Source organism: Hakea prostrata, chromosome 7 (genome assembly GCF_041222555.1).
Source record: "Hakea prostrata isolate BN-2017 chromosome 7, UWA_Hpros_2, whole genome shotgun sequence".
Lineage (NCBI taxonomy): Eukaryota > Viridiplantae > Streptophyta > Magnoliopsida > Proteales > Proteaceae > Hakea > Hakea prostrata.
Window position 1 is genome coordinate 979676 of NC_142606.1, and position 27826 is coordinate 1007501.

The following is a 27826-nucleotide window of genomic DNA, read 5'->3' on the forward strand; positions in this document are numbered from 1 at the left end:
AAGGGGCTATGTAAATTGTAAGGGAAGGGAGGAGGAGAGGAGAAAGGGGGAGGAAAAAAACAATAGCAAGCTGTGCTTATGGGAGAGGGAAGACCTCTTGAGGAAGCTCTGGGTGTGGAGCTGTTTTTATTATTAGGGAAGTGAAGTTGTTCTGGTTTATCTGAATTTTATTTGGTTTTTTATTAATCTCAGCAGTGACTGTTAGTTCAATATTGTCCTGCTGTTATATGTTTCTAAGTTCAGTAGCTTGCTAGTGATAATTCCTATTAGTTTGTTAGAAGTAAAGAATCAATGGGGGTTTAGGGAGGGTCCTATCACCATGCATCAATGCACACACTTACAGTAATATCTTCAGAACTTTCCATGTTTGACCAGTTTCAGTAGCATGTAACTTCCAAATGATTAGCTCACCTCCTACCATTACAAAAGACAGTTAACAGTCACTTTGTCTACTAAAAACTGCCTGTTTGATTTTGGGTAGTAACTATTTTCAGTTAATATTAATTTAAGCGTGGTGACATTGCACAGTATGATTTATAGCAAACCAGAGAAATGAAGAGGAAGAAGATGAAGAAATGAAGAAATGAAGAGCAGAAAATTAGAAAGAAGAGAAAGCTTTAGGAGTTTTGAGGAGCCTCAATCATATGAGCGACAAAAAGTAATTTGTTGTTTATTTGTAGAAAAAATATGCAGCAGTTACAAACTAGATTGAATTCTAGAAGAGCAGTCCTATAAGGGAGTTAACTACCAGCCAGCAATGTCTCAAGATTTAGCACCTGGAGCTAAATATTGAGACCTATAGGTCTTTCCCAAAATACCCTTTAACAAAGAGAAAAAGCCAAATGATAGGGGCCATCTCAAAACTCACCCCTTGTAGAATCATGATAGGTGGGACCAGCATTGTGTGATGGCTAAAAGAAATAATTCAAAGGAAAACTAAACGTCATCATAAGAAAAAAGTTGAAGAGAACTATACCATCAGCTCCAGAAGCAAGTTGTTCCCCTGCGTGATATGAACAAGACAAGAAATAAGTGTGTTAAATTCATATTTTCTTTTGGTAAAATTTGTTTAAATTGAAACAACAATACACGTTAGTAATGCAGCAAAGAGGATGCTTTTAACAAAATTAATCAACAGAAAGAACTGCTTGATAACCATTGAATATTATATAGGACAACCTCATCATCCAAACCTGCATCAAGCTTCTGGATATGATTAAAGAGCATGTTTTTGCAAATTGTACTGTTAAATAAGAATTAAACTTTGATGGATAACCTCACCAGGACAAATATCTAAAAGTCTGAACAAGTAAATTTCCCCATTAAGCGATGCCAAAAAAGGAGGAAAGGAAAAAAGTTCTTAACGATTTTTACGGTGAACTGTGGATCAAGAAAAGAAACAGTGACATACCTTGACATGGTCACCATGCTTGGTACACAATCGGGTAGCATTTTGATCCCCTTTTTCCTTCTTAATGAAAATTAAGGGTACAATTGATCAATCAGGGCTGATACAAAGGCCATTCAATTGCTTCACATGAAATTTTGGCTCATTAATTACCCAATCTGTTTCACTAACCTACTAAAAATCTGACGCTTCATCAACTAAACCATAATTCTATCAACCTTCATTAACTATCAATTTTCTATCTACAGTTTAGTGTTTCATCATACCAAACACTTGCCCTTCTCTATATTAACTCTTTTGAGAGTTTTTCATTGTCGGATACCAGTACCTAAATCACAAAGCAAAAGAAACTTTACAGCTAATTTACCTATGAATTTTATAATTACAATACAATCAGAAGCCTATAACATGGTTAGCTTCTCAGCAGAAATGCGCACCTCCCGTCACCTAAATTTAGGCGAGCATAAAGAAGTTTTGGTGCAGAGTAAGTGATGATCTGCTACAGTGGCCAGGTGGGTTTCACAAAGAGAACGGTAGGCATATGGGAATGAGAAAGGAAACGAGGAACCTCACATTCACACACTCATGCACTCAGGCAGAGCTCACTAGAAAGTCTCATTCTCCTTCCTTCTACACCAATTTCAATAAGTATAACAAACTGTAGCCTGAAACAGAAACCTACCTATAATGGAAACAGCTTCAAAGAGGAAGCTTACCATAATAATCCATATCTAAGAAAACAAACTAGCTTAGATGCTTAGCTAGTCTGTCCCTGCCAAATAAACTCAAGTAAATAATGTATCCTAAGTAAACCACCAGCCCTTCCAAGACTAGAAAACTGATTTAGGACTAGTTCTTGGTTTGGGCTTCCAAAATGGGTCAAGTCAGTCCAGCCAACTTAGCTCTCATCGTATGCGAAGAACTTGACTCTGCCAAGATTGAAAAAGAACCATTGAGACCATCAAAAACATCACCCTGGAAGAAGGGTTTGATGGCAGGGATGCTTTGCTTGGTTCACTGAAAAAAAAGAAAGGGACAGGAGAGCTGGGAATTTTTCCCTGCGTTTTTTGTGTTTGACCTCTATTTCTATTGGGGTGTTTTTTTCTTTTTCCCCGTTCAACCTCTGTTTCCTTAACCTTTTTTCTTTTTTTTGGTCACAAAGCAAGGAGTTGGGGAAAACCACCAGGGTGGGGGGTGTTTGGGAGTGAGATTGCCTCAAGTAATGGAGGAGATAATTGAAAATTGAAAAGAAGAAAAAAGGAAAAAGAGATACTGACAGGAAAGGAGGTGGAATCCTGTCAAAGCAGTTTTTCTAAGCATTCACACACCAAACTAAGTCATCTAAGCTATCCAACATATCCAAGATTGCTTATACATATTGAGGGAGGTGTTCTTGTCAGACCGTATTCGAAGCATGGTTCAATATCTCAAGCTTGAGGCCCATCTCGCCAACTCAAAAAAGACAGTTGGATTCACTGAGTTGGCAGAAACTTTTTCCCAATTCAAGGGGTGTTAAGGCTCATTTGGGGCTGAAACTTGATGTCCAGCCTATTTCAGCCCCTCTAAACACAGTGGTGAGCCAGATTTATGAAAAGTTGGTGTAAATGTGGGTTTTTCTTCAGAAACCAAGTGGGAAACCAGTACACTGAAATGAAACCTTAAAATGGTCTACTACTAGTAGACTCACACATCATCTCGTGTCACTAAATGGAGAAAGAGAGATTTATCGCAAGAGCAAAACAAACAGAAAGTTCTTTATTTTTTAGTATTCTCCAAGTGAAACTGCTTCAAGTCAGCGTGGAGAAAGTACACAGTTATTACTGAGGTATGGTCAAAACCAGGGAAATCCAAGAGGTTGAAACCAATATTAGTTCCTAGTTCTTGAACCTTGATATATATTTAGATACCTGCTACCACAGGTCTTATTAATCTTTACATAGTCTCATCAGAAATTACAATCATTAGAAAATTAGTCCATGCAAAACCATGTCTGTCTGCCAATCGAATTGGATCAGAAAAATCTGACGACTACAGACCAGGGCAACTTCAAATAAAGCATAACTTCATGGATGAAGTCATTTATATCCAGAACATTACAATATCAGAAATACTGATTTCCCCTTGAAAACACCATTATTAGAAGGCGATAAGAGGTTCCATCAAGTTCTTGTGGAAAAGAAAATGCAATCATAATGTGGAAATTAATTATGCTGCCTTACTCAAATAAGGATTAGTCTCGAAGATCTCTAAGGCTAGACTAGTTTCTAGGCCCAAATATTGTTTTGGGTTTCGTGTATGTGATGGTTTTTGAATGGGTCCCCAGTTGCGTTTGAACTAGTGGCATATGAATTCCTTAGTTGGGTTTATTGGGGAAGAAATAGCATGAAGGTTGATGGCTTGTTAGTTTTGGAAGGATTTAGAATGGTGGGATGTATGGTGAGATGGGGTAGGTTCTAGAGATATGGGACAAAAAATTATGAGAATGGGGTGAAAACTTGTGTCGAGTCTAACTCCTATTGCCTAGAATAATCTCCCCAAGTTTCAAAGGATAGTGGAGATATCAGGTTCTTGATTTTGGCAACAAATTGGTTGACTTAAAAAGACCAGATCTAGAGATTGGCTAGTCTGATAGGGCTGAAGATTAAATCAAAGGTAAGGGGAATGGTGGAGGATTGATGGCTGGTTGTGGGGATACGGAGGCTCTTGAAATGAGGTGGAGAGAAGGGATTGAACCAGGGAATGGGGGCGACAACAAAAAAAGAAGAGAGAGAATTGAAGGGGGATTGATGTAAGCTGCTAGTAATAACTGAATGGGGCATTAAAGATGGAATATCTCAGGTGGTTTTTGAAGGTCTGATCTTCAACTAGCTACAATTTTCTAGACTTGGTTTCATCTTTAGAACCGTTCTCAACCTTGGATCTTCAATTCTCTATTGACAAAACTAAAACTTACTAATGAACACAAGAGAGATTACTTGAAGAGAAGCTTTCTTATTTAATATTCAGTTTGATCTCTTCCAGTCAAGTGGAGGGGTCTACTTATACAAACCAAGGGCTGGAATTTCTAACAGGACTTGAATTCCCAGCCTGATTCTAACTTGACTTAATCTACTCAGAAGTCTTTATAGCTAGACCTGTACAAGGACTGAATTAAAATAATATATAAACACATGCCTAATATGTCCCCAAGTAGACAGAATTACAATTCTTCCACTGGTCCTACCAAGTACAATAAATAACTGAAAATCAATAGTAAATAAGCTACTAGGCAGCAGCCCTAGGGGGTTCTCTTACCCCTCCACTTGGTCTTGGACTTGGATGGATCAGATACTGCACCAATTAAGCATACATATGTAGAAATGTGCAATCCTGGTTTGCAGTTTTTATCTAAACTAGAGAAATTAATGTTTTAACACTTGCAATCATTGAATCCATAAACTGTGTAGTATCATTGTAGCCAATCTAGATCTATGAAAATTAAAATTTTCTAATTGTTTGAAAAGATAGATGGATCCTGACCAGAAGGAGAGAAGCATTGGATGTTTACAGAAGAACCATGGTAAGAAGGCTGCTTCAGTTTTTATCTAAACTAGAGAAATTAATGTTTAACACTTGCAATCATTGAATCCATAAACTCTGAAGTATCGTAGTAGCCAATCTAGATCTATGAAAATCAAAATTTTCTAGTTGTTTGAAAAAATGTGTCCTGACCAGAAGGAGAGAAGCGTAGGATGTTTACAGAATAACGATGGCAAGAAAGAAGGCTGCTTATGTAGGAAGCTGTGGGTAACTTTTCCCGTGCTTCACTCGAATTTACCAACCAGAGCTGAAAAATAAAATTTTAATACATTTCAAAAATTTGCCGAACAATATTTCCCAATAAATAAGTAAAATACATTTAGTGCTGCAAAAAGCAACATTTGCCTAGGTGTCACAACAAAAGAATCTTTGGTTCACGGCAATAAATATTCATAGGAGAGAAAAAAAAATAATGCATACACATGAATAATTTCACATTTACACATTATCCTCTTACACTGACCTTCAGTTATTGGGCTTCCAGTTCTCTACAAATGCAGCGTTAAAATCTCCTTAAGTGTATAATATGCTGGAAAGTAGTCTGACATAGGAGACTACAAACAAACAATTGCTTCTGGCAATATCAATATGAACATGAGCAAGTTCAAACCCAACTTCATCTCGGTCTGCAGCTAGCTGTTTACAACATCACCTAAAGAAACGTTTTGAAAGATAAATTACTTTAACTTCTTTGTGTATTCGAGTATAAAGCTCATAAAACAGATGAAGCACAAAATATTATGGTCAAACATAGAAGTTTTCCCTTGGGGAAAAAACTGATTTGCCATATGCAGTTTTTCCCTCAGAATTAATTTAGCTGAAAATCAAAATGTACTAGAAGTGGATTCATTCACAGTAACATAACAATAAGGCACTTTCAAGTGTTCTTTAGGGATCAAATTCTATCTATAAGGATAAGACTGTTCCACCCAAATGATCCAACGTTTGTCCAATAAAAAAGTGGTCAACAAATTTCCAAGCTATCAAGTAGCAGCAGAGTAACAACTTATCTCAGGGGGCACATACATATGCTTTATTGCAAATTAAATAAATAATAATAATAAATAAAAATAAAAACACTTAATACCTTTTCTATCTAGTCAATTGAAGAGACCACTCAATCTAGGAAGAGAGGTCTCTCCACCAAGAAATTGAATGCAAACAGACCTCTCAAGGTTCCTTATCCCAATAGAAAAATATATCCCAGAAAGTCAGCTTTAAGCAATTACATAGGTTCCTAATTCTTTGATGCTTGCCCTCTTTTTGTTGTACAAGAAAGTATGTTTAGGCATAAAAGTAAGAATATGTCCTTATGACAATACGAGATGGTACTGTCCATGGATAGCAGCTGCATGATCAACCAAGACACAACTCTATGTAATTATTATGATTACTTATATTATATGTCCAAAAAGATCAATTGGAAGTTGATTTAACATTCCTGTATTATTTTTTAGTGAGACAATCTTTTTTTTTTTTTTTTTTTTTTTTTTTTGGGGGGGGGGGGGAGATAAATAGAATATTGTATTAACCAACAGAATGACCTGCACTAGGACTCCGAAGACTGGAGATCAGGCTAAAACAGCACTGACTTGAGACTCCAAATCAGCTCCACCCTTTACATATTAAAGTCCCACCTTCCATACAAACCATATACCTTACATTGGCAATGGAAGCACCCCTGTGGATACCTAGATGCCCCCGAATCTCAAAATAAATACTATCCATTTCTGCTTTAGAGTTCTTTAACTTCCCTCCCCATTTGCATAGATTTCTTTCTTTCCAAATATGGTAAATTGTTGCCACAAGCGCCACCTTGCCAGCCTAATCTGCTAAAGCATTCCTGCCCATTCACAATTTATCCATCTCCAGCTCCTTTTGAACGACCTGAAACTCCCTCAATCCACAATCTGTGGTTTTTAAGTCTTATATAACATTGAAACAAACTGAACCTGAAGATAAATGATAAAAGATGATTTTAAATACGTCAATTTTGCCTGGAAAGTTTTTCAATTTATTACAAACGAATCCCAAGAGTTACCAAAAAGTCAAACCAATACGTTCGATCTTCAACAATCATGATACAGATACGTTTCCAACAAATGCAGAGTCCAATAATTCATCAAGGTTAGAGTAACCATGTAAAAGATAATATTTCAAGCAAGGATATTAAATTTTGTACTGACTTGAACAGAAATGTTTCCTTTTCCTGTAATCTTTTACCTGAAAACGAACTAAACCCCAGGGTAATCGAACATGAATCTTCCAAAAGTACTTGAGTAAAGAAAAAGTTAAACTACAAACTCATCTACTAATAAAACGTAGCAGAATTTGGCATTTCACTGCATATACAACTGAAAGCCGACAAAGATGCAACAGTTCATCCGGTTACACAACTAAATGTAGGGGCCAATTAATTCTTTAGATAGATCTGGGGAAGTAATCAATACCGGTGGTGATCCAGAAACCCTTAAGCCAAATATTTCCTCAAATCTGAAAAGAAAATTTCTGGAGAATCGAAGAAACAGCTTTTACCCTGATTTCGTTATCGGCGCCACCAGTGGCTAGAATCCCGGATTGGAGGTGAAAATTTAGGGTTAGAACAGATTTAGTGTCATGCCAACTGATCTGCACAGTCCCTCCCTTCATTTTATTTGACAATGGTTCAAGAATGAAGGGATTCCAGGAGTTCTGAAGCGATCCGAGACAATGGGATATGGAAGGCGGTTTTTCGCCGACGTTCTTTCTTGGCGGGAAATCGACAAAGATCAAAATTTGTGGCGCTTGGAAATAGTTTATAGACGGCAGACACAGCGAACCCAAATAGGGGTGAGTGGCACACTGGCACCGTTCACTTTTCCTTTTTTTTTTTTTTTTTTCCGTTTTTTCTTTTTCCTTTTTTAAAATTAATCCGGCTGGCAGCCACGAGCCCACGTTCAAGCCCATTTGATAATCCACAGGAAAACAGTTTCTGGTGTTTCTTCTTTCAAGAAGCATAAAAAAATGGTCAAAACTCTTTGATTAAACCAATTCGTTTGACATGATTTTTGCAACGTGAATTGAAGTTTCGACCCGACAACATTGGGTGCAGGTTGGATTTAAGTGACACAAATTCAGAATGAGTATTTATGGAATTTGACACTCTAAATATAATAATTGACAAATCTCGTAAATTTTATTCCGACTTTCAAAAGTAAGTTCTAACACACGCTTAAAAAAATGTTTATGCTTTCAAAAACACTCATAACTGTTTTTTGTATTTTTCTAAGCATAAACACTTGGTGAATTATTAAATGGGTCTTTAATCAAACATCATCAGCGAAAAGAAATTAAAGAAGTGCTAAGAAGTGCACCAGCAGCCTATGCAGGAACATGCATATTTGCGCATGAAGAAAGGTCTTTGACAAGCTTGTTGGAAAATGAGTATATGTGAATGAAAATCGTTCATTAAGAGGAATTTTGGAAAATAAGTGCATGAGATGATTATGGTTGATTGAGTGTTTTAAATCCCAAAAATGGTTCATGCATAGAAGTTAATGAACATTTGAGCTTTACGTTTTCCAAGCATTATTCATGAATGGATGATTATGGAACATTAACATTTGGCCTTTTGATTTCCCAATACATGAATAAGGGTTATGAGACTTTTTACTTCTCAAGGAACTTGTCATTTCCTTAGCTTGTTTACAAATGACCAAAGCTTTTCATTTCTCAAACCAAATTCTTTAAGTTTGGTTGTAAATGACAGGGACTTTTCATTTTTCAAGCTTGTTAATGAGACATACTTCCACTATAAATTGGGACCCCCCCCCCTCGATGAAGACAAGTATTTTGAGATTTTTCTTTCTTGTGATTTAAGAGTTGTGCTAAGATTGCTTTGAGAGTCTTTATCGTGTTTTGTGAGTCTTATTAATGGATTATTGAAATTTTTTATTTGACAAGTAGAAGCTTTTGGATTATTCTCTCATCTAGTTTTAGAGTCATGCAAAAGTTCTTTTGAGAGTCTTGTTATTTTGTGGAGCCGGACGCCCCGGGTTCGCCACACAGCGGGGGGCCACGGGAAACACTTTGGAAAACACAAAAAAAAATTAATTCCCGGGGCCCCACGGGGGCGGAACCCGCGGGGACTCGCCCCCGCGGGGTGAGGATCCAGATTCTTTTGTGGTATTCCGGAGATAGAAATAAGGCACATATCAAGTTTGCCGTAGCGGTCTTTGTACTAAGTAAACCGTTGTTCGTCGTTGTATCCTAGGAGACAGATATCCGTTGAATCCTCAAGCACACTTTGGAGGGGATGAATATGTTTTAAGGAAAACGTCTAACGCGCCTCGACGGTTTTTTTTCCTTTCGGTTCAGATTCTGTTTACATGTCTTTCCAATTATTCTCTTAATTCTTTATTCCCCTAATTATATCTACATAATGGCTAACAAAGCTTATTTACAAGAATAATTGAACTGTGCAAAGAAGGCAAACTACAATTGAAAAGAAAAGAGTTATTTGCCAACCATATAACCCAGCTTATAATACTCCATAACCACTTTACATATAAATAAAATATAAAGTCCATTTTGGGCTTAGGGTTTCGTTCAATTGTTTTATACGTTGGGTTCCCTCTCGCTATCTGAGGTGCAATTCTCCTCTATCTCTCTTGCTATCTGGTATGAGGCTTGGTGGTTGGTTCCCTATGTGGTTTGGAGGCTTGCTTGTCTTTGATTGAGCTTTGTGATGCTTGTGGATGCATTGGTGGTGTGCGTTTCTAGGTGAGATTGTTCAATGGTGTTTAGTGTTGTGTTATAAGTTCTTGGTAAATCTCTTGAGAGTTCCTTCTCTAAGATGTTGTGTTTCTTATTTAAAATTTTCTTACATTGATTTAGTGGTGCATATTATCTTGAATCCTCTGGACTCATTCTTAGATATAGATCTTTTGTCGGAACCAAATAAATTGTTGTCTCTAATTTTGTTTTTGTATTCGTGCTGCTGTGCATATTGGGACTTATCCCCAACATTACCGTCTGGTAGAAAGGCATAACTTGTCCCAACTCACCCAATTAATATCCTTATTTGACTTATTCTTCCACAAAAAAGTTCTAACATGTACCATCAATTTACTGCTAAGTTCCTTTGGGAGAATGTGACAGCATAAATAGGAAAGGTTTTTGTAACAGCCTTTATGAGGATATCCATTCCCAAGTCTCTTTCCACCTGCTAATTTGTCTTGGAGTCTTTCAAACAGATTGGATAAAACATGAGACTTGAGCTTCCCAAAAGTTCAAGGTAACCATTAATAGTCTTGGAATTTTCTAGCAAGAGTGGAAGATATACTCATGTGATTGACCTCACTTATATCGAGGGTGGAAGAGATACACCGGGTTTGGGCAGACACACACCATCGATGAAGAAAATGTCAGACTTCGCATTTTTTCCTTGTACTCTTGAAGATGCTGGTGATTAAACGTTCTTTTTTTTTTTTGGTAAAAGATTAAACGTGCATTTTGAAGGAGGGCAGGTGAGGTGTTGTAGAAGACCATACAGTAATCAGAAGTAAACGTTTATACAACACTTGCAAATCGACCCTTGAGCAGATGATTCTCAGCAAATTCCTTCGCCAAAAGTAATCATAAACCATGTGAATGGACTCCTAAACCTATAAATCATCAATCAACGTCCAAAATATCGATATTGAATATCATGTCAGTCACATAATTCCAAGAAACGGATCAAATATTCTATAGTACTTACTAATATAATTTTATACAAATCAGCGAATTGAGAGACATATTGATGTGCATCATAACAACACTATTCAATATGGAAACATATCAACCAATATATTATCATTCATTGGGATACTTTATGTTATGAACCTTACTCCGCACATCTTTACAGTTAGAACCATAAACCCTGCTACCAACCCAAATAAAAACCTCCTAGTCCAATTTAAGGGTACAATGTACCTACTCATATCCTCAACATATCTAAAGAATGGTCTTGTTTGACCAATCAACCCTACCCGCCCAAAGAAAGGCACCCCAACCCCCACAAACAAACAAATACCCAAACATGAAGACGAAGACGAAGACGAAGACAAAAAGAAAACATATAGATGATACATTCAGTAGAATTCATTCCCCGGGGCCTCCCTTTTGCTTTTGAAAATAAATTATTTAAAGTTAAGATCGTGCCAACTTGGCCAAAATGACCATATCCAAAATCTTTACATCCAAAGTATCATCCACTTTGACAATCCCATCTGTACCATCTATTCCTATTAACTTTCCAGTAGCACCACGTTGGGCACCACTCATGATCTTTATCTTGTCCGATTTCCTAGGAACCACCAATTCCATTTCGTTTGGAAGAGCAGTGACCATCTCTCCATTACCAGTCGATCCAAGGGCAACCTTGCAAGAGCCATCCTGACATGACAAAAATAACTAAATAATGTTTTATGATAACCAGACCCCTCTCTCTTGCAGGCTCTCCAACCCAAACTCACTCTGAGTACTGAATACAATTTCAAGAGGCAACAGTTACCACTAAAATTTTATATATGCACAAACATACCGGAAGCACTTCATGTACGACGCCAATGGCAGCATCCTCTCCTGACTTTCTAACATTGACCAACACATCTGGCAGTAACCACAATCCTTCACCCTCACCACCTGCAATTCAACAAATCGTTATGCTGGATATATGCTAAAACCTAACCAAGCCATGCTGCACAAAATCCATAAATTCAAGGGTAACACCACAGAAGCATACAAATAACACAGATCAAACCTCACAGAACAGCAAATAGATTATACATTCCTGATTTTTAAAAATTAAATTAACGTGAGCTAATTAACTAGTCCCTATGAATGTTGCCATTCGATGACCAACGGATCTACTCCGATTATTTGCCAACCGCACCACTCTGCTTGTACATGAATTTATGCATCATTTTCCACAATCTAAAATTGGGATAATGATATGATTGTTGTCATCTCCACAATCCAAAACAAAAACAGATTTTTTATTGATGAGAATGGCCACACTCCTCGGTATACCCTTTGGTTCACTAGAGCTTCACATTGATCATCACAATACTTTTCTTTAGTTGGTTCAGCAGTGTGTATTTTTGTTGTGTGCACCATTATCACTTTTAACAGTTCTACAACGGTCACTAAGCAAAAAAGGGACAATCTAACTCAAAACTGGAAGCCTGATAATGTCACCAAAAGAAATGGGGCCCTGATCAAGTAAGAGTCCCTCAAGTCTGCTTGAATTCCAAATCCTAAACAATGGACCAGTAATTCATCCAAGACCATTAGCTTACAATATGCAAATATAATACCAAATAAAATTTCTCCAAGGCACCATTTGTTTGTTGAATCTAAAATTGGGTGGGAAAAAGTTGAAAAAGTAAATTTTTCCATGAAATCCCAAAGTGTGGCTTATTTGGTTCACTAGGGTGGGAAAGTTGGCTTGACTGCTGAGGTGGCATGCTAACTATCCCACCCGATCCCTTTTCAAAGTCCCACAAAATACGTGAAATTTTATGAAAAAGTGTGGAAAACAACGAAGTGAGACCCATATTTGAAACTTTCCAAAAATCATTTCCTTTCCTATCCCCTAGCCCATTACATATAGGTCCCACATATTTATTTTTTCTACCCCTTTTTTTTCCACCACACTTTTGCAAACAAAGGGTGCCTAAGAGTTTGGATTTTAAAATAAAAAAATCCTTATGAAGGTGATCTCTGCTCTACTAGTCACTGGAAGATTTCTTTGTGCTTTCACATGTTCATGCAACATATATGCCTGTTTAACATGCTCAATCCACCACTTTTGTCAAGGCATAGCAAGGGGGCACCATTCTAATGTCACCTTGCATCAGGGCCCCCTACACAGCTGGGTCACCTAGATGCCTTTTACAACTATGGCGCACTTTCATGCTTCTTTCTTGATGGCAATAAATGCTAGAAAGCTGTAACAGTTCTTCCAAAATCTTCACATTAGCATCAATTCCACAGAAGGACCTAAAAAACCATAGGAAAGGCCGTACAGAACTAGAAGAGGCTATATATTGTACATCCTTCCTTGGGAAAACTTAAGATGCTATCTATTGCTGTCGGCTATCATAGCCTGACAAACTCTAGGTCAACTTTCCTCCCCCCCCATCGAATCAATGGGAATAAATGTACTAACTGCTTTGGACTTGAGTGATGAAGAAACCTAATTTAAGATCGAACAGTCTAGTCAAAGATGCTAGATTTCTACCCAATAGTTTTACATGAATTACTTCTAAGGCTCACGGAGAAGAAATCCAATAACCCAGGAACACCTAAACACCCCTCCCCCTGGGGTCCCCCCCCCCCCAAAGAAAACCAAAAATAAAAAAGAGAAACAGGTTTGGAATCTACACGAGTTTGACTATGATAGAACACTCAAGAGTGGTGACTCACCGCTACTTATTCTTCGAGGGGATTATGAAAAAACATCAGTTTCAAATTGAAGCAAAAGATGTATACAAACAACTAAAGACATACAAGACTAAACATATGTCGGAATATAATTCAATGAAAAATATTTTTAAAACTATCCTTCTCTAAAAGCTTATGGCCACTGTGAACATACAAAAGCAGGGTCCGCATTGTACTGAAAATTCATGAATCCTGTTACTGCGAGTGATTTAGCAAGTTATCAAGCACACTCAAGTGAGTCGAGATGACCTAAAGCCTAACCAGGCATCAGTGGACCAAGTCTCAATCAAGAAAAAGGAAATCCACAGTTAAAATTGTCTTTCTCCTACTTTTAAGGGTCAAAAGGAAAGCGTCAATAAAACCTTTATGGCTTTATTGTATTAGAAGCATATTGACCAATTGTTAGGGGAGAAAATTGAAGGGATGGAACACAGACCTACTGTAGGCGACATAATATCCAGACCACCACTTCCAGGAGTCATTGGTTGTCCTCCAGGAGTGCCAGGTAGGTATGTTGCAGAACTGGGTGTCATTGGCTGCCCACCAGGAGTTGAAGGCAAGTAAGGACTTGGAGCACTTGCTGGAAGAAATAAAGAAATGATCAGTTACAAATGGAACTAATTAAAATGAATTCACAAATCAGAAATCAATATTTTTATTTGACTACCATATGCTGGACTGCTTTCCCTCGGAGTTCCAGCTTCACTATAATTACCACCTGGAGTGTTTGCCCAACCTGAACCAGGCGTCGGTGCTTCATACGGCCTACGAGGAGGACTTCCTGGCTGAGGAAGAGCAGTTATAAATGAAAACCAAATACTGGAAATAAATAACCAAACAAAAAAACAAAGTACATTCAAAATATTGAGGATTCAATGGCAAAGTAGGAGCATGCTGACCTGATATTGTGGACTAGTTCCCCAGGAAGCAGGATTTCCATCCTCCCAATTATCCCTGGTTCATTTGATCAAAATTCAGGGTGCATTTTATAATCAACTTACGTGAAATCGAAATTACAAAAAAGCTAAAGCATACTAGTTCCTCTCCTCCCCAGTCAATAAACATGGAGGAGGAGACAGCCAGTGAGGGCCTCAGGAGGTCGTCTCAATAAAATACACATACATATAAGGAAGAAAATGCAAAAACAAAGCATTTGCAACTAGCAACATAAAATCCCTTCTAGTTCAAAATATAACTAATGTACTGCACATCTGTACTGCAGCCATAACATCCATGAAAAACTAGGAGATGACAGTGACATTTTGTGACATAATACCCAGCAGTTATTATTATCGTTGTCCAGCCATCAGCTACACGGTCATCTTTCTAGGGTCACCTGAGTTCAGACCCACCCCCTCCAACACCTTGGATTGCCTATATGCTGCAACAACTCCAGTCATAACAGTAATATTCTCAATCCTAGGCTACAGCCAAGAAGTAGGTTTGTTGATTCATCAGAAAGAAGGCTGTAACCTACCACAACATCAATATGAACATTTATTGCATATTCATCAATTCTCAGAATCTGAGTGCCTAATGCAACTAGAAGCATTAAGGCATGCTATGAACTCCACTCCATAACCATAAATGTATTCTACATTTTCAGAGTACCAAGTAGAAAAAGAATTAATAAAAAAAAAAAAAAAACACACACACACACACAAACACACACGAACTGACACGTGAAAAACAAAATTGAAACAAAAAGAAAACCAAAAAGAAAAAAATTTCAAATGAAGCAAGTTTGGAAATGATGACATTAAATAGACTAAACACTCTTATTTCGCTAACAAAACTAATAAACAAGCAATTTTAGAAATGATGCAGTTTGAAAGAACCAAAAGCCAGCAGCACACCTGGACATCAGACTGGACCAAGAACGGACTAACATGTTTAATGATGAGTGCCCACTAGGAATACGAGCCATAGGCTTAGTATTTTTGAGTTCTCTGTTTTAATGGAACAATTCTATAAGCCCAACTATAGGGAACTATAGTCTCATACGAAATTTAGGAAGTTTATAATTCATAGTAGTCTAGAAGATTTCTACTTCATTTTCACTTGAATTCTTCTGTTTGACAGCTTGTGCAGGATGATTAATTATTCTCTTGTAAATGTGCAATGTTATAAATAAAGGTGCAGGAGAATATGCTAAGCAAAGGGAAGCTGTCACAGATTTGAAATAGACTGGGATATAAAGGACCAGACCTGTGCCCCCTCCAGAACTTAATCTATGACAGAATCCCAACCACTGATGGGCACAGCACTTAAGGGAAGAGCCATGATCAGCAGAAGACATTGCCTGGTTCTGTGGGGACTGCATTCTGCAAGCTTGGGGAATTAGACAGCCATTATTATGCCTTCTTATAGAAGGCTGAGGATTTCTCTCCTCCGTACAAGGCAGAAAGCCTAGTTAATATCCTCATCCTATCTTTTCCTTCTTTCTTTCAGGCAAATTTTATATCAGGTTCTAATGTCTCGACATCATGGACTAGAAGCATGCTATCAGAGTGCATCAGCCATCAAAAAAACCAAAATAATAAGGACCAACACAAATCAGCCTGGTCAGAGAGGCTACGTGGTCAGGGAGGAGAATAGAGTCTTGAGAGGATGCCGGCAGCCAGTAGTATTTGTATCGTTACCCAAAATATATAGGGGGCCAAATTTGAGACAATATTGGCAAATCTCATCCAACTATACTACACTCGTTACAGAGAAGTGTTGCCTTCCAAAAAAGGTAATGGTAGGGAAGGTCATAGAAGGAAAGCAATAGAAATTTTATTTTGCACATAAGAACAAACCATTTTTCATTACTAACAGACTGGGAACATGGAAAAGAATGACTGAAAGAAGTAGATAAATTTCAATTAGTTATCCATCAAAGTTAATTTGATCTAGAAATCAAGTACAAACCTTGCTGGACTCATTGGCGCATAAGGATTCCAAGCTCGATCTCTCATGGGTGTCCGCATGCCATCATGAATTGGTGTTGCTGAACAAAATATTCAATGGTGTAAAGATATGGTTGAAAACCACCAAATTACTCAATAGATTGAAGTTATGTGGATGATTTAAATAATGTATGTTCTCAAAGTATATCATACCTCCTGGATCTCTCATAGGAGTCATATACGGATGCATTGGAGTTCGCGATGGATGCATTGGTGTCTCACTTCCCATACCGTACCGAGATGGTTCACTATTTTTGTGGTTGGGGGGGGGACACTTTAGATAAGCTTACTTTTCAATAAAACTCATACAAGACAAATGAGAATAATATACTTACCGGAAGGGGGTTGCAACAGCCACAGTATCAGATATCTGATCACGGTTAACTGCAGAAATAACAGAAATTATTTTCAATTACTAAGAACACATGTACGATTAGATATATTCACCACTTAGTTAGACAAATAATACTTGCCTGTGACAACCTTCATTTGGGACTCCAATTCAACCCGGACTGATTGACCCTTGACGTCAACAACACGCCCACGGTATCCTTTGTAGGGGCCCAGTCGAATTTTGATAGTACTACCAACCAAAGAATCATGACCTCTTCCACCTCTATGTCTTCCTCCAGCTGCACCATAGTTTGTAGAAGTGGCCAAAAAAAAAATTTTACTTTACCAAAATAAAAAAATCCCAAGTATGTATAGACAATAATTTGAACTCAGCCAACTGACATAAATAATATATAATGCACTACACTAAATGGTCCATCAATCTTCAAAGTATAGGTTAATCAAATGACCCATAAACAAAAAGACATGCTCAAACCGTACAGTCAACTGGAGGTCCTCTAGGTGGTCTTCTTGGGGACTGAGGGACATGCGATGAGGCTTTGAGACCAGGAAATCTAGCCAAGTAACCACCCTACAAAGCATCATCCCGGAATTAGCTGAGACAAACTATCATCACAGACAAAAGAAGAATACTCAATGGCAAAAGAACTGAGTTGGCATAGCCTTAGAAATTACATTTTTATCACCATTAGCGCGAGACCCACCAACAACCACACAAGCCTGAGACTTGGCACAAATATAACCAGCATGCTCAAGGTGATGGCGGTCATAAATGAATAAAACTCCTCTATATATGTGTTCCACAGGACCTTGCTTTCCCTAAGAATGATGGTTTAAAGGGGAAAAAAGGGTGCGGGTTAGTACTAATCAAGGAATCAAGTGAGGGGGAAAAAAACTGAAGTAAAAAAAAAAAAAACTAGAACTCACTTTGCAAGGACCCTCCAGAATCTTGACGACATCTTTCACAGATACAATGTTCTTGGAGCGATCCTGAGCACTAGCTTTCCTTTCAATTTTGCTTTTAATCTCTCTTAACCTAACAAGAATCACCTCAGGTCTCTCTGGAATGCCCTTAAGCACCTGCAAAAGAAGAGTACATACGAAATTCATTCTCTCCTTCTTCAGGGGCAGGGAAAGTTCCTCGACCCTCTTTTCTCTATAAAAACATCTTAATTTTTACCTGGAAAGCTTCACTTTCTACACGAATAATTACACCAAAATTCATATTACTGCACAGAAAAATAAAATAAAATAAGCAACAAATGAATTCATAAATATTAAGAAAAATATAATCTGATGCAAAATCTGCACATACTCAAGTAGCACAAGATCATGTAATTCATAGTCCCCAATTTTGGTAATACCGGCAGTTACTTCAGAACTCTCCACAACATTGTCCGCAAACACACGGATCTGATCACAAGTCACAGAAAAATGCCACAATAAGAAACTACTACTCCCCAAGTAGTTCATATGCATAGATACATATGTACACCATATATAAAATCTACAAAGCAGCACTTACATCTTCCTTTGTTGTATCAGAAACGATATAAAGGACATGGCCATCAACCTTAACCACCATACCAGTTGCACCTTCCTGAGCACCAGATACGACTTTCACATGATCCCCTGGTTTGAAGTATTTGCAAAGTTCTTTCTCGTTTACAGCAAGAGTATTCTGCAGGATTGAAACATTATACAGGTCATATCTTTTCAAAGACAGAAGTTTTCTGCATATCCAAGGGCCTTTCACACAGACTGCAAACAAGAAAAAAGAGAGGGGGGGGGGAATGATTCACATGCTTACAGGCAAGCCCTTCATTTTTGGCCTGATATGAACATTTTCTTCATCTACTTTCTCCACCCAACCCATCAAATTTTTCAGATCTCCCTTTACCACAATAACTGCGTCACCCTTCATGAAATGGCCCTTCTTTCTGTTCGAAAATAAAGTAGACAAACTACTCATATCTCCGTCTCCATCTTCCCCTGGCTTCTGGAATTTCTCAAGTTCATCAAAAGTTGGTTGAATGTTCTGCGAGCTAATTGACTTCGTTGACATTGTTTTATACAAGAAACCATCTTTAAACATCATGCTGTCAATAGTCTCAAAGTAGTCACCAGTAACTGGATCCCGCTTACGCTCAACACGGATATGCATCTCCCTGAGTACATCAAGCACAAAAAGGAAATGAGACTAGCAACACAAGAAATAGAAGTTACAGTTAAATGTGACAAGACCAAAGAACACTGATAACAATGAACAACTCTACCTTGCCTCATCTATATTCATGAAACGTGGAGGAGGCACAAACGCTTTCTTCTTCACAACCTCCCTCCCTTCCTGAAAGAACCAAGAAATTGGAATCTCAGATGGAAAACTTATCAAAAATACAATAAATAATTTATACTAATGGAAGTATGAAAAACATAACGGAAAGATTTAGTCACAGGAAAACCTCTTTTGCCTACAATCACCTTTTCAGTTTTTTTCAAGACCATAAGGTCACAGTCCGAGGAAACTAGGACTTGAGAAAACACAGAACTCAAATACTGAACCTAAAAAACCATGCTCTTGGAAGAAAAAGTTCTTCATTTTTTTGAAACCCACAAACTTCTTTTTGGATAGTAGCACAAACTCATCATTCATGAGTAAGAGAAACAAATAAAAAAAAGAATACCAATTTATTAGCAAGAGCCTGTAAATCAATCCTCGGTATTAGCTTCACCGTCACTTTCTGCCGCACATTGTCCACATCCACAACCTAAAGCACATAAAATCTGAGATTAGCCCAAAAAATAATGAAAATAAGATACATAAAACTGCAGAAAGATGAAAAAGAAGAAAGCCAATACTTTTGCAAGGTCTCCCTTATACTTTCCAATCTTCATCCGGACCCACGTATCTCTAGATATGTCTACAGCTTTGCTTTCAACTGAGAGTACATCAGTCATTTCTTTTATCGGAACAAGTGTTACTTTCTGTGAAAATATATTGCGCAGACCCTTGCAAGCCTGAAGCAGAAAGATTTAGTAAATAAAACCAGATTCTCTCAAGTAGATATGATAAATGTGCAGTCAATATACCTCTCTAACATGGGCTTCTTTGTCTGCTTCCACATATATGTAGTTTTTAAGATGATCAAGCGCAATTGCAGACCTAATCTGCAATTCAGATCCCTTGTCAATGTACTTCTGCATCAGGCAGACAGCTGCCTCTCTCTCATGACCAATCTATTCCAAGAAAACAAGGTGTTAGCAGAAGAATCTAAAAGAAAACATAAATGTAAAAATAAATGATGGAGAACCATCTTACCGCACACTTTATCATCCAAAGTTTCGGATCCTTGACTGATGGCAGAAGAGCCTGTTGTTCAACATCTGTGGCCTCCTCATCATGATCAGTATAACTAGGTCTACCATACCTTTTTAGAATACTTCTCTCAAGAGCTTCATAATCTTCTTCTTGGTCCTCCTCAGCAGGCAATGGACGACGATGTATCCTCCTCACTTCTTCTTCATCAGGTAAGTCGGCCCCACCATCTACTATAAAATCTGCATTCAAGTACTTGAATCCATCAGCAAAACCAAAACGAACACATTCAATGCCAAATCTGCAACTACTATGTGAGAGGTATCAGAACCAAAAGCAGACAGCAGTATTAAGAGTTAAGAGTACAGTAAGAGGTAAAGCAGTATCATGCATGAATCAAACAAATCATGACCGACCACAGAGTTGCAGGTAGCACCTGGATGTTTGCAAATGGAATAAGCACATCAGACTTATAGCTTCACAATATTGCTCATTCAGTTGGAGGCCAAGACCAGCAAACAGTGTCTTAGACTTATTAGCGACTGAACTACAGATAAGGGTGTAAATGGGTCACCAAAATCCATCTTCAAATCTGCATCCATATGTATTTAGGAAAAACCAAATCTGTCCAATTACCATACTATTAGGATATGGCAACACCCCTTGCAGACTAATTCAACCATTTAATTATCTGATTACCTTGTCAGTTTTGTTTTCTTATTTTCATAATTTTCAACTTCAAATATGTGATTATTTTTCTACATTTGCTACCAAAATAGATATATAGGTAACTGAATAGTTTAAAAATGTACGAAAATCAAAGACCTAAAACCATACAAGCATGGCTGTCACGAGGCAAGGCAAGGAGAAAGAGGGCAACGAAAACCAAGGCGACAGGGGGATGCTAGGTCCCCAAAAAAAAAATGAGCCTAGGCACCTCCATAAGTAGAAGACAGGAAAATTGATAAGTTCTCAAATCCCAATTCTAATCCTCACCAATAAAACGGTAAAGATGTCAACAGGTATTTGAAAATGTCTACCCCAACCTGCATTCATACCCATTTTGGAGAATTTGTATTAAAATAAAACCAGAATACTATTCAAATACTGATAACATATAATCCGATATGGGAACATAATAGGATGCAAGATATGGTAATCCACTACACATTCCAAATGCAATTCATTTACACCCCTATCTACAGGTTGGGGTGAACTGATGAGGACTAGTAACCACTGCAATAGGCTGTATGAAGGTGGAGCCCAGTACAATGGTACAGTTGCCCTAATATGACCTAGTGGTCACAGGTCGGAATCAGGAAAACAACTCTCCCTGTGAAGTAGGATTTGGTTTGTGCACATTATAATGTTCTCCATTCCCTGCAGTGGCATGAGACTTGCCCACAGGACCGCCCCAATTCAATCCTCAGGCGCCCAAGAAGGCTTTTTTTGAAGCATTGCAAAAAAATTGATCAGTGGACTTCTATACTCGTTTCCCATTTCAATAAAGTTTTATGTAACGCACCACAAATAAACAGTACAGCAATAGAGAAAGAAAGATACCCCCCCCTTTTCTTTCTTTTTTTTTTTTTTTTTTTTTTGGGGGGGGGGGGGGGGGGGACACAAGTGCAGAAGAGAAATGTTAAAAAGATAAGCAGACTGAAAGGAGAGAAAAGATTCCCTGAAGACTCCAGTTTCACCATGACAAATTACAGCCCCCATGTACTTACTTTGATGGAGCTAAAATACTTGTGACTAGTGCAGGCCCCATGAAAATGAATACAAGGTGAATAGTCACTGAAGATAAGCACATTGACTTAAAGAAGGAGAAAAGAATATTCACTGAAGATTCCACTTTCACAGTACCAAATTAATGCAACCATGTACTTGATGGAACTAAAACATTAGTGACTTGTGCAGGCCCATGGAAATGAATACAAGGACACCCTCATACAAACTGAACCATCTACCGGGAATGATCGTCAGCTTCTCCTGCATGTTCCTGTTCTCTTATATAATCTAAATGTAACTGCTGTAATACACCAAAACATAAAATTTGTGGGCAGGAAAATTTGGACCTTTCGTACCTATTTTTTGAAAAAGAAAAAACAAGGTATAAAGTTGGGCTGTTATGATAAGCTACTTATGGCAGAGATTTTCAACTAATTGAAGTAAAACTCTTATTTCTAATCGGAAACTAACCAACCATGGTTTGAGATCCTGCTATTTTGAGATAGCGACTTTGTAGTAAATCTCAATCAAGATCTCGGTCGAGTATCTGTTGTAGTAAATCTTGACCAAGATCTCGATCCACTCAGCCACTTTAAATGAAGAGAGATAGGTCGAAATCTTGACCTGTCTCGCCTCCCAACTCGTTGAAACCTTCCAAACCTCCATTTTTGCCCCTTTTTTGTCATAGACTCATATTGACACTGGACCTTGACTTGCAGCAAGGTAAATGAAGATTAAATAACGCCATTTGAAGTAGTTCTTCGACAAAGGCCACAACATCTATTCATCGGCCCAAGCCCATCTCTCGAGCGGGACCCCGTGTAAGTGGGGGAGAAGGCCGTCTGCAACAAAATGTTAAGCATAAGCCATACCCGACACTTCTATCATGAACTTATGATGGTTGTATTATTAACTCTCGAGAGTCGAGAATGTGATGTATCATACTCAAACAGATGGAATTCTATTGCTATTTAAATTATTTGTTGTATCTTATCACTTCCTTTTCATTTCTATGTCCCAATGGTTCTATATTTCATATTTTATTATAACCTTGCATGTTCGTTCCTGCAACATTTGGGTTTCAAACTTAGGTCGAGTTAGAACTAATACCTAGGATTGTCTTCTCACAAATATAAAGCTATCAGTGTGTTTAAAGGCCTAAAATAGGCTGAATACCAACTTTGAGTCCAACCTAACCCTTAAAACCCCCCCGAGATGGGCCCTCAACTTCGCTAGAGTTGGCCAAGAAAACATACCAGATCTTGAGTGAGATCTCTCTTTTTTGAGGGGCGAGCTGGGCGTCGAGAGAGAGATCTTGAACCATGTAACCAAGTAACTATTGCTGAGGGAAACAACTAATTAAAACAATAAACTTAAAAAACTTCATGCAAGGCAGCAACCTTCTTGGACTTAAAATACTGCACACAAGCTGACATGGGTGCACTAAACCTGAGTACATAAATAAAGAAAATAATCTCACAATATCTCTCAACTCTAATAGCATCAAATAACTGAATAATATCCCAATTAAAATTAAAAAACTTTCTAAATATGTGAACAAATTGTTGATTTAGGAATATTTGCTACAAGTTCAACAACCATACCAAGTTTTGAAGACCAAACCAGCATTAAACTTTGTTTAAGAAGACCCTGCCCAGGGCTAGGACCTTTATGATCCAGCTCTACAATAGACTGTTACATTAGTCATGAATCTGATGGATAAATACCACCGATGTACATTGTACATAAATCCTACCACATTCTCAAAGCTTTACACACTAAATGGAAAACTCCGACTCAGCTGAAACTTGACAAGCAGGCAGGGTAATTGATGTGTACATCCACAAACTCTAATCACATAGCATATATTTGGCCATTGCTAAAAATTACTAGATCATCTAAACTTGACACCTATACAACAACAACAATAAGCCTTGTCCCAACTATATGGGGTCGGCTACATGGATTCTTGCTTTCCAATCAGTTCTATTCGAGGCCATGCACTACCAGGCCTAAGCTATGCATATCCTTTCTCACCACTTCCCTTAAGGTTATCTTAGGTCTACCCCTAGCTCTTCTAGTTCCTTCAATCTGGATTATCACTTCTCCGTACAGGGGCATTTATAGGTCTCCGTTGAATGTGGCCGTGCCACCTCAAAAGACTTTCTCGAAGAGTATCACTTATGGGAGCAACTCCGAAACCAACTCTAATATGATCATTCCTTATCTTATCCATCCTAGTTTTGCCACTCATCCATTTTAGAATCCTCATTTCTGCCACACTGAGTTTATCTATATGATTTTTTTAACAACCTCATACTCTACATCGTACATCATAGTTGGTCAAACAACGGTCCTATAAAATTTTTCTTTAAGTTTTAATAGAATACGCCAATCACACAAGACCTCGGATGCACCTCTCCACTTCATCCATCCTATTTTAATTCTTTGGGAAATATCATCCTCTAAATCACCTCTGTCACTTATGATTGAACCTAGGTACCTAAAACAATCACTCTGAGTAATCTCCTTATCATCAAGTATCACCACCTCATCGTCTACCCCGATCATGACTAAAGTTACAAATTATATATTGTCTTCGTTCTACTTAGTTTAAAGCCTTTTGATTCCAAAGCTACTCTCCATGATTCTAATTTGGTATTAATACCCATTCGAGTCTCATCAATCAACACTATATCATCAGCAAAAAGCATACACCAAGGGACTTCATCTTGAATGTCTTTGGTTAATTCATCCATTACAATTGCAAATAGATATGGGCTTAAAGTTGATCCTTGATGTAGCCCAACTGTAATTGGGAATTCATTACTTTATCCCCCCACTATTTTTACACTTGTCACCAAACCATCATACATATCATTAACTATACTTATATATTTACTTGCAACACTTCTTTTCTGTAGTACTTGCCAATTAACAGTCTAGGGACTCTATCATAAGCTTGTTCTAGATCAATAAATACCATATGAAGATCTTTCCTACATTCTCTATACCATTCCATAAGAATAAGAGAGTACAGTTCTCTGCACAACGGCATTAAATACAACTCAATAAGGGCATCATTACACCCTAGATTACCGAATATTTAAATGCATTTATTTTCCTATTAAGAGGCCACAAACCAGTAGGAAAGTGCAAATACACAGCCAACCACAATGAAGCTCAGTAGGCTCCAATGGAGTACCATACAAGCAACATGTGCAATTTCCCCTTTTGCAACAGAGATTTCGCTTCAAAACACAAAGGTCACAAATGAAAATCTAACTTGGAACTTAGAAGCTCAAGTAGCTCCTGCAGGCATTTCCAAAAGGATTTAACACTACAAATCACACATCATGTATTAGTGATGCAGACATGCTGCCTTGGACAAACCAGACCTAATACATTTCAAGACCAAGATAAACATGGTCGAGTTTGAGTCATGCGTATCATAGAAATTGGAAAAAATAATGTCTTTGTTTATTTTAGAAGTAAATTCATTGGATATTTGGATTCTAATTATTTTTAATATCCTAATTTGGAGTAGCATTAGTGAGAGAAATATTGCTACTTTAGCAGTCTTTTAATTTCCTTTCTATATGATGCAACTCCCCATTATGAAAGAAAAATTAGAGATACGAATTGGGATTTACTGATTTGAGAGCCTATGTGGCCCTGTGTGAGTGCACTCTCCGCTCCCCTGCCAACCCCCTTCTTCTTGTGCTTCCTCTCTTTTCCCCGCAACTCTACATTTTTTTCAGGCCTTCCCCACTCACCAGCAGGCCCACCATTAATTGGTCATACTCAAACCCTAAAGATCCTCATATAAAATCAAATCACCACTCAAAAAACAATGCCTAGACAAGTAGTAGTAGAGAGCATTTCTATGCAAATGCCAAATAATTTCATAAAGAGATCTTAGAAATCTACACGAATATCATATGCTCAATTATGCCCCTCTAGACACCACAACCCCCTCTCCCCCCCCCCCCCCCCAGCACCAAAGGAAAAAAGAAGCAGGGACAGATGAGGAGAGGGACCAAACAAGATGCCAACAAATACTTCAAAAAGAGTCAACAATAAGCAGTCACAGCCAGTTCCAATGAATCTCGCTTTAACACATTAAAGCCCTATTAAGAGGCTTTAACACAAGTATTCATTGCAGTCAGTCAGAAACTCAAAGAAGGGGGGGGGATTCTTTGGTCCCCCTTGAGTAGTCCAACTATTCATGGAATTCATACCAGACCATTCATTCAGAATACCCTGGGAAAAGCATGAGTAATATCAAATGTTATATGCAAATCCAAATATTAAGTTCCAAATATATTTATGCATAAACCTAATATTAAGTTCCAAGAATTTGTAATGCAAAAATATCGACATTAATCTTCATATTTTCTTTTTCCAAATGAAGAAAGGAGAGAGATGTGTGGGGTATCATTAGCAAAAACTCAACAACTCAATCAAGAAGAGAGATAGGATTGAATCCGCTAGGCATTGAGCATGAGACAGGTTTCAAATTTGTAAGCCTCCAGTTCAACTACAATGGTGGTCGAACTAGCCAGACCCCTGGAAAAGCATGCTTCGGACAAATTGAAGAATCAGTTCTAAACATTCAAGGAAACCTTAATTGAAGGGAGAAAAAGAAAAAGGAATGGTGGAACCAAGTAACCTAAATCAGAAAAATATCAAAAAAAGAAATGAAAACGAGAATAACATACCATCTTCTTCAGCCTCATCCTCCTCTTCTTCATCCTCATCCACAGCAGCTTCAATGTCGAAAAATTCGGTTCCAGCCTTCCTGCGCTTGCGACCACCACGACGATCATCAAACTCTTCTTCCTCGTCATCATCTTCATCTTCGTCCTCGTCATCGTCTTCGACGGCAGCATCATCAATGAAATCGGATCTCCGACGCTTCTTGACATGACCACGGTCGTCGTCGTCTTCATCGTCTTCAAGCTCTTCTTCTTCGTCTTCCTCTTCTGCAGGGTCGAGTTCATCATCGTCTCTCCTGCGAGGCATGGTGGCAGAAAGTCTACTATGTGTTCTTCCGCTCTATGTGCAAGATCTCAGCGTCGACCCCTCGTATAGACTGGGTAATTAACTTCCCGGAAATCCAGTCAGAAACCAAAAATATCGAACTTGAAAAGCTTCGACAAAAAACCAAGAGTGTTGTTAGGGTTTGTCAATTTAGAAACCCTAAATCATATAACAGAGAGTAAAGAATGCCAGTGTATGATGTGAATTCACCTGATAAACCCGTCGCATATTCAAAGCAGATAACCCTAATTACGTTCCACCTCGGAACCGTGCATATACGAATTACAAAGAGGAAGACGCAGTAGAGGGAGGAGGGAATAGTCGGTGCAGTAATGGCACCACGGCTTCACTCGTAGTAAAAATAAAAATTTGAAACCGGTCGGTCCGCTTGTGCTTAGTTAGCCCCAGTTTCAGTTCTTCTCCTTTTCCCCCTATATCTCTCGATCTATGCTCCACCTCGTTCGATGCTTGACCTGCGATGATGATGATGAAGGCGGTCCGGAAACCGCTTACGGATAATTGATACCCGTCGATTGTAGGTTCCACCGTCACCACTGTTTTTTTTTTTTGCCTTTTTCTTTAATTAACGGGAAGGGGGTGGGGCGTCGTTTGTAGGAACTGTCAAGTGTCACCACATATCGGAGGATCCAGACTCTTGTTTTGCCCACTTAATTTAGGTTTAAAATCTGGGTTGCTCACTTAAATGACCAATATTTCAATTTCTCATTTGTAAACTTTATGGCTTATTTGGTTATATAAATCTAGAGATTTAACCCTGAGGGGTGGGTCAGTTGGCAAATCCCAACGCTTTCACATAGGAAGTAAGAGTTCAAAGCCCCGCCTATATTAATGATATAAAAAGCGCTTTGAGGATGTAGTCGTGATGCGCACAATTTGGCCCGGATGCACACAAGTTGGCCCAGATGAATCTCTTTAGGATTAATCCACTGATTTCATTTCACGGATTCAAATTAA

General features: G+C 38.2%; 1 protein-coding gene and 1 long non-coding RNA gene across 3 annotated transcripts; both read right to left on the minus strand.

Annotated features, from left to right (window-relative positions):
* Window positions 1–220: 220 nt before the first annotated feature.
* LOC149008810 (uncharacterized) lies at window positions 221–7759 on the minus strand. The gene is made up of 3 exons (XR_016174611.1): window positions 7523–7759; window positions 5451–5639; window positions 221–1003 (listed from the first exon to the last, which is right to left on the minus strand). It is a non-coding gene; the product is annotated as an uncharacterized LOC149008810 (long non-coding RNA).
* Window positions 7760–10607: 2848 nt separating this feature from the next.
* On the minus strand, window positions 10608–27441 carry GTA2 (global transcription factor group A2). Of its 2 annotated transcripts, none has more exons than XM_089160684.1 (23): window positions 27062–27441; window positions 26530–26903; window positions 20081–20319; window positions 19852–19998; window positions 19621–19779; window positions 19446–19529; window positions 19038–19108; window positions 18572–18929; window positions 18287–18442; window positions 18077–18174; window positions 17942–17990; window positions 17689–17841; window positions 17437–17580; window positions 17242–17332; window positions 16881–17039; window positions 16743–16791; window positions 16561–16655; window positions 16370–16448; window positions 14356–14410; window positions 14124–14241; window positions 13893–14036; window positions 11553–11653; window positions 10608–11404 (listed from the first exon to the last, which is right to left on the minus strand). In XM_089160684.1, the coding sequence occupies exons 2-23, from the start codon at window positions 26831–26833 to the stop codon at window positions 11159–11161; spliced, it is 3099 nt and encodes a 1032-aa protein (XP_089016810.1). In that variant the 5' UTR covers window positions 26834–26903; window positions 27062–27441; the 3' UTR covers window positions 10608–11158. The 2 variants fall into 2 exon arrangements, with proteins under 2 accessions (XP_089016810.1, XP_089016809.1); XM_089160683.1 differs by having other exon boundaries at window positions 26530–26961.
* Between the last annotated feature and the right edge of the window lie 385 nt (window positions 27442–27826).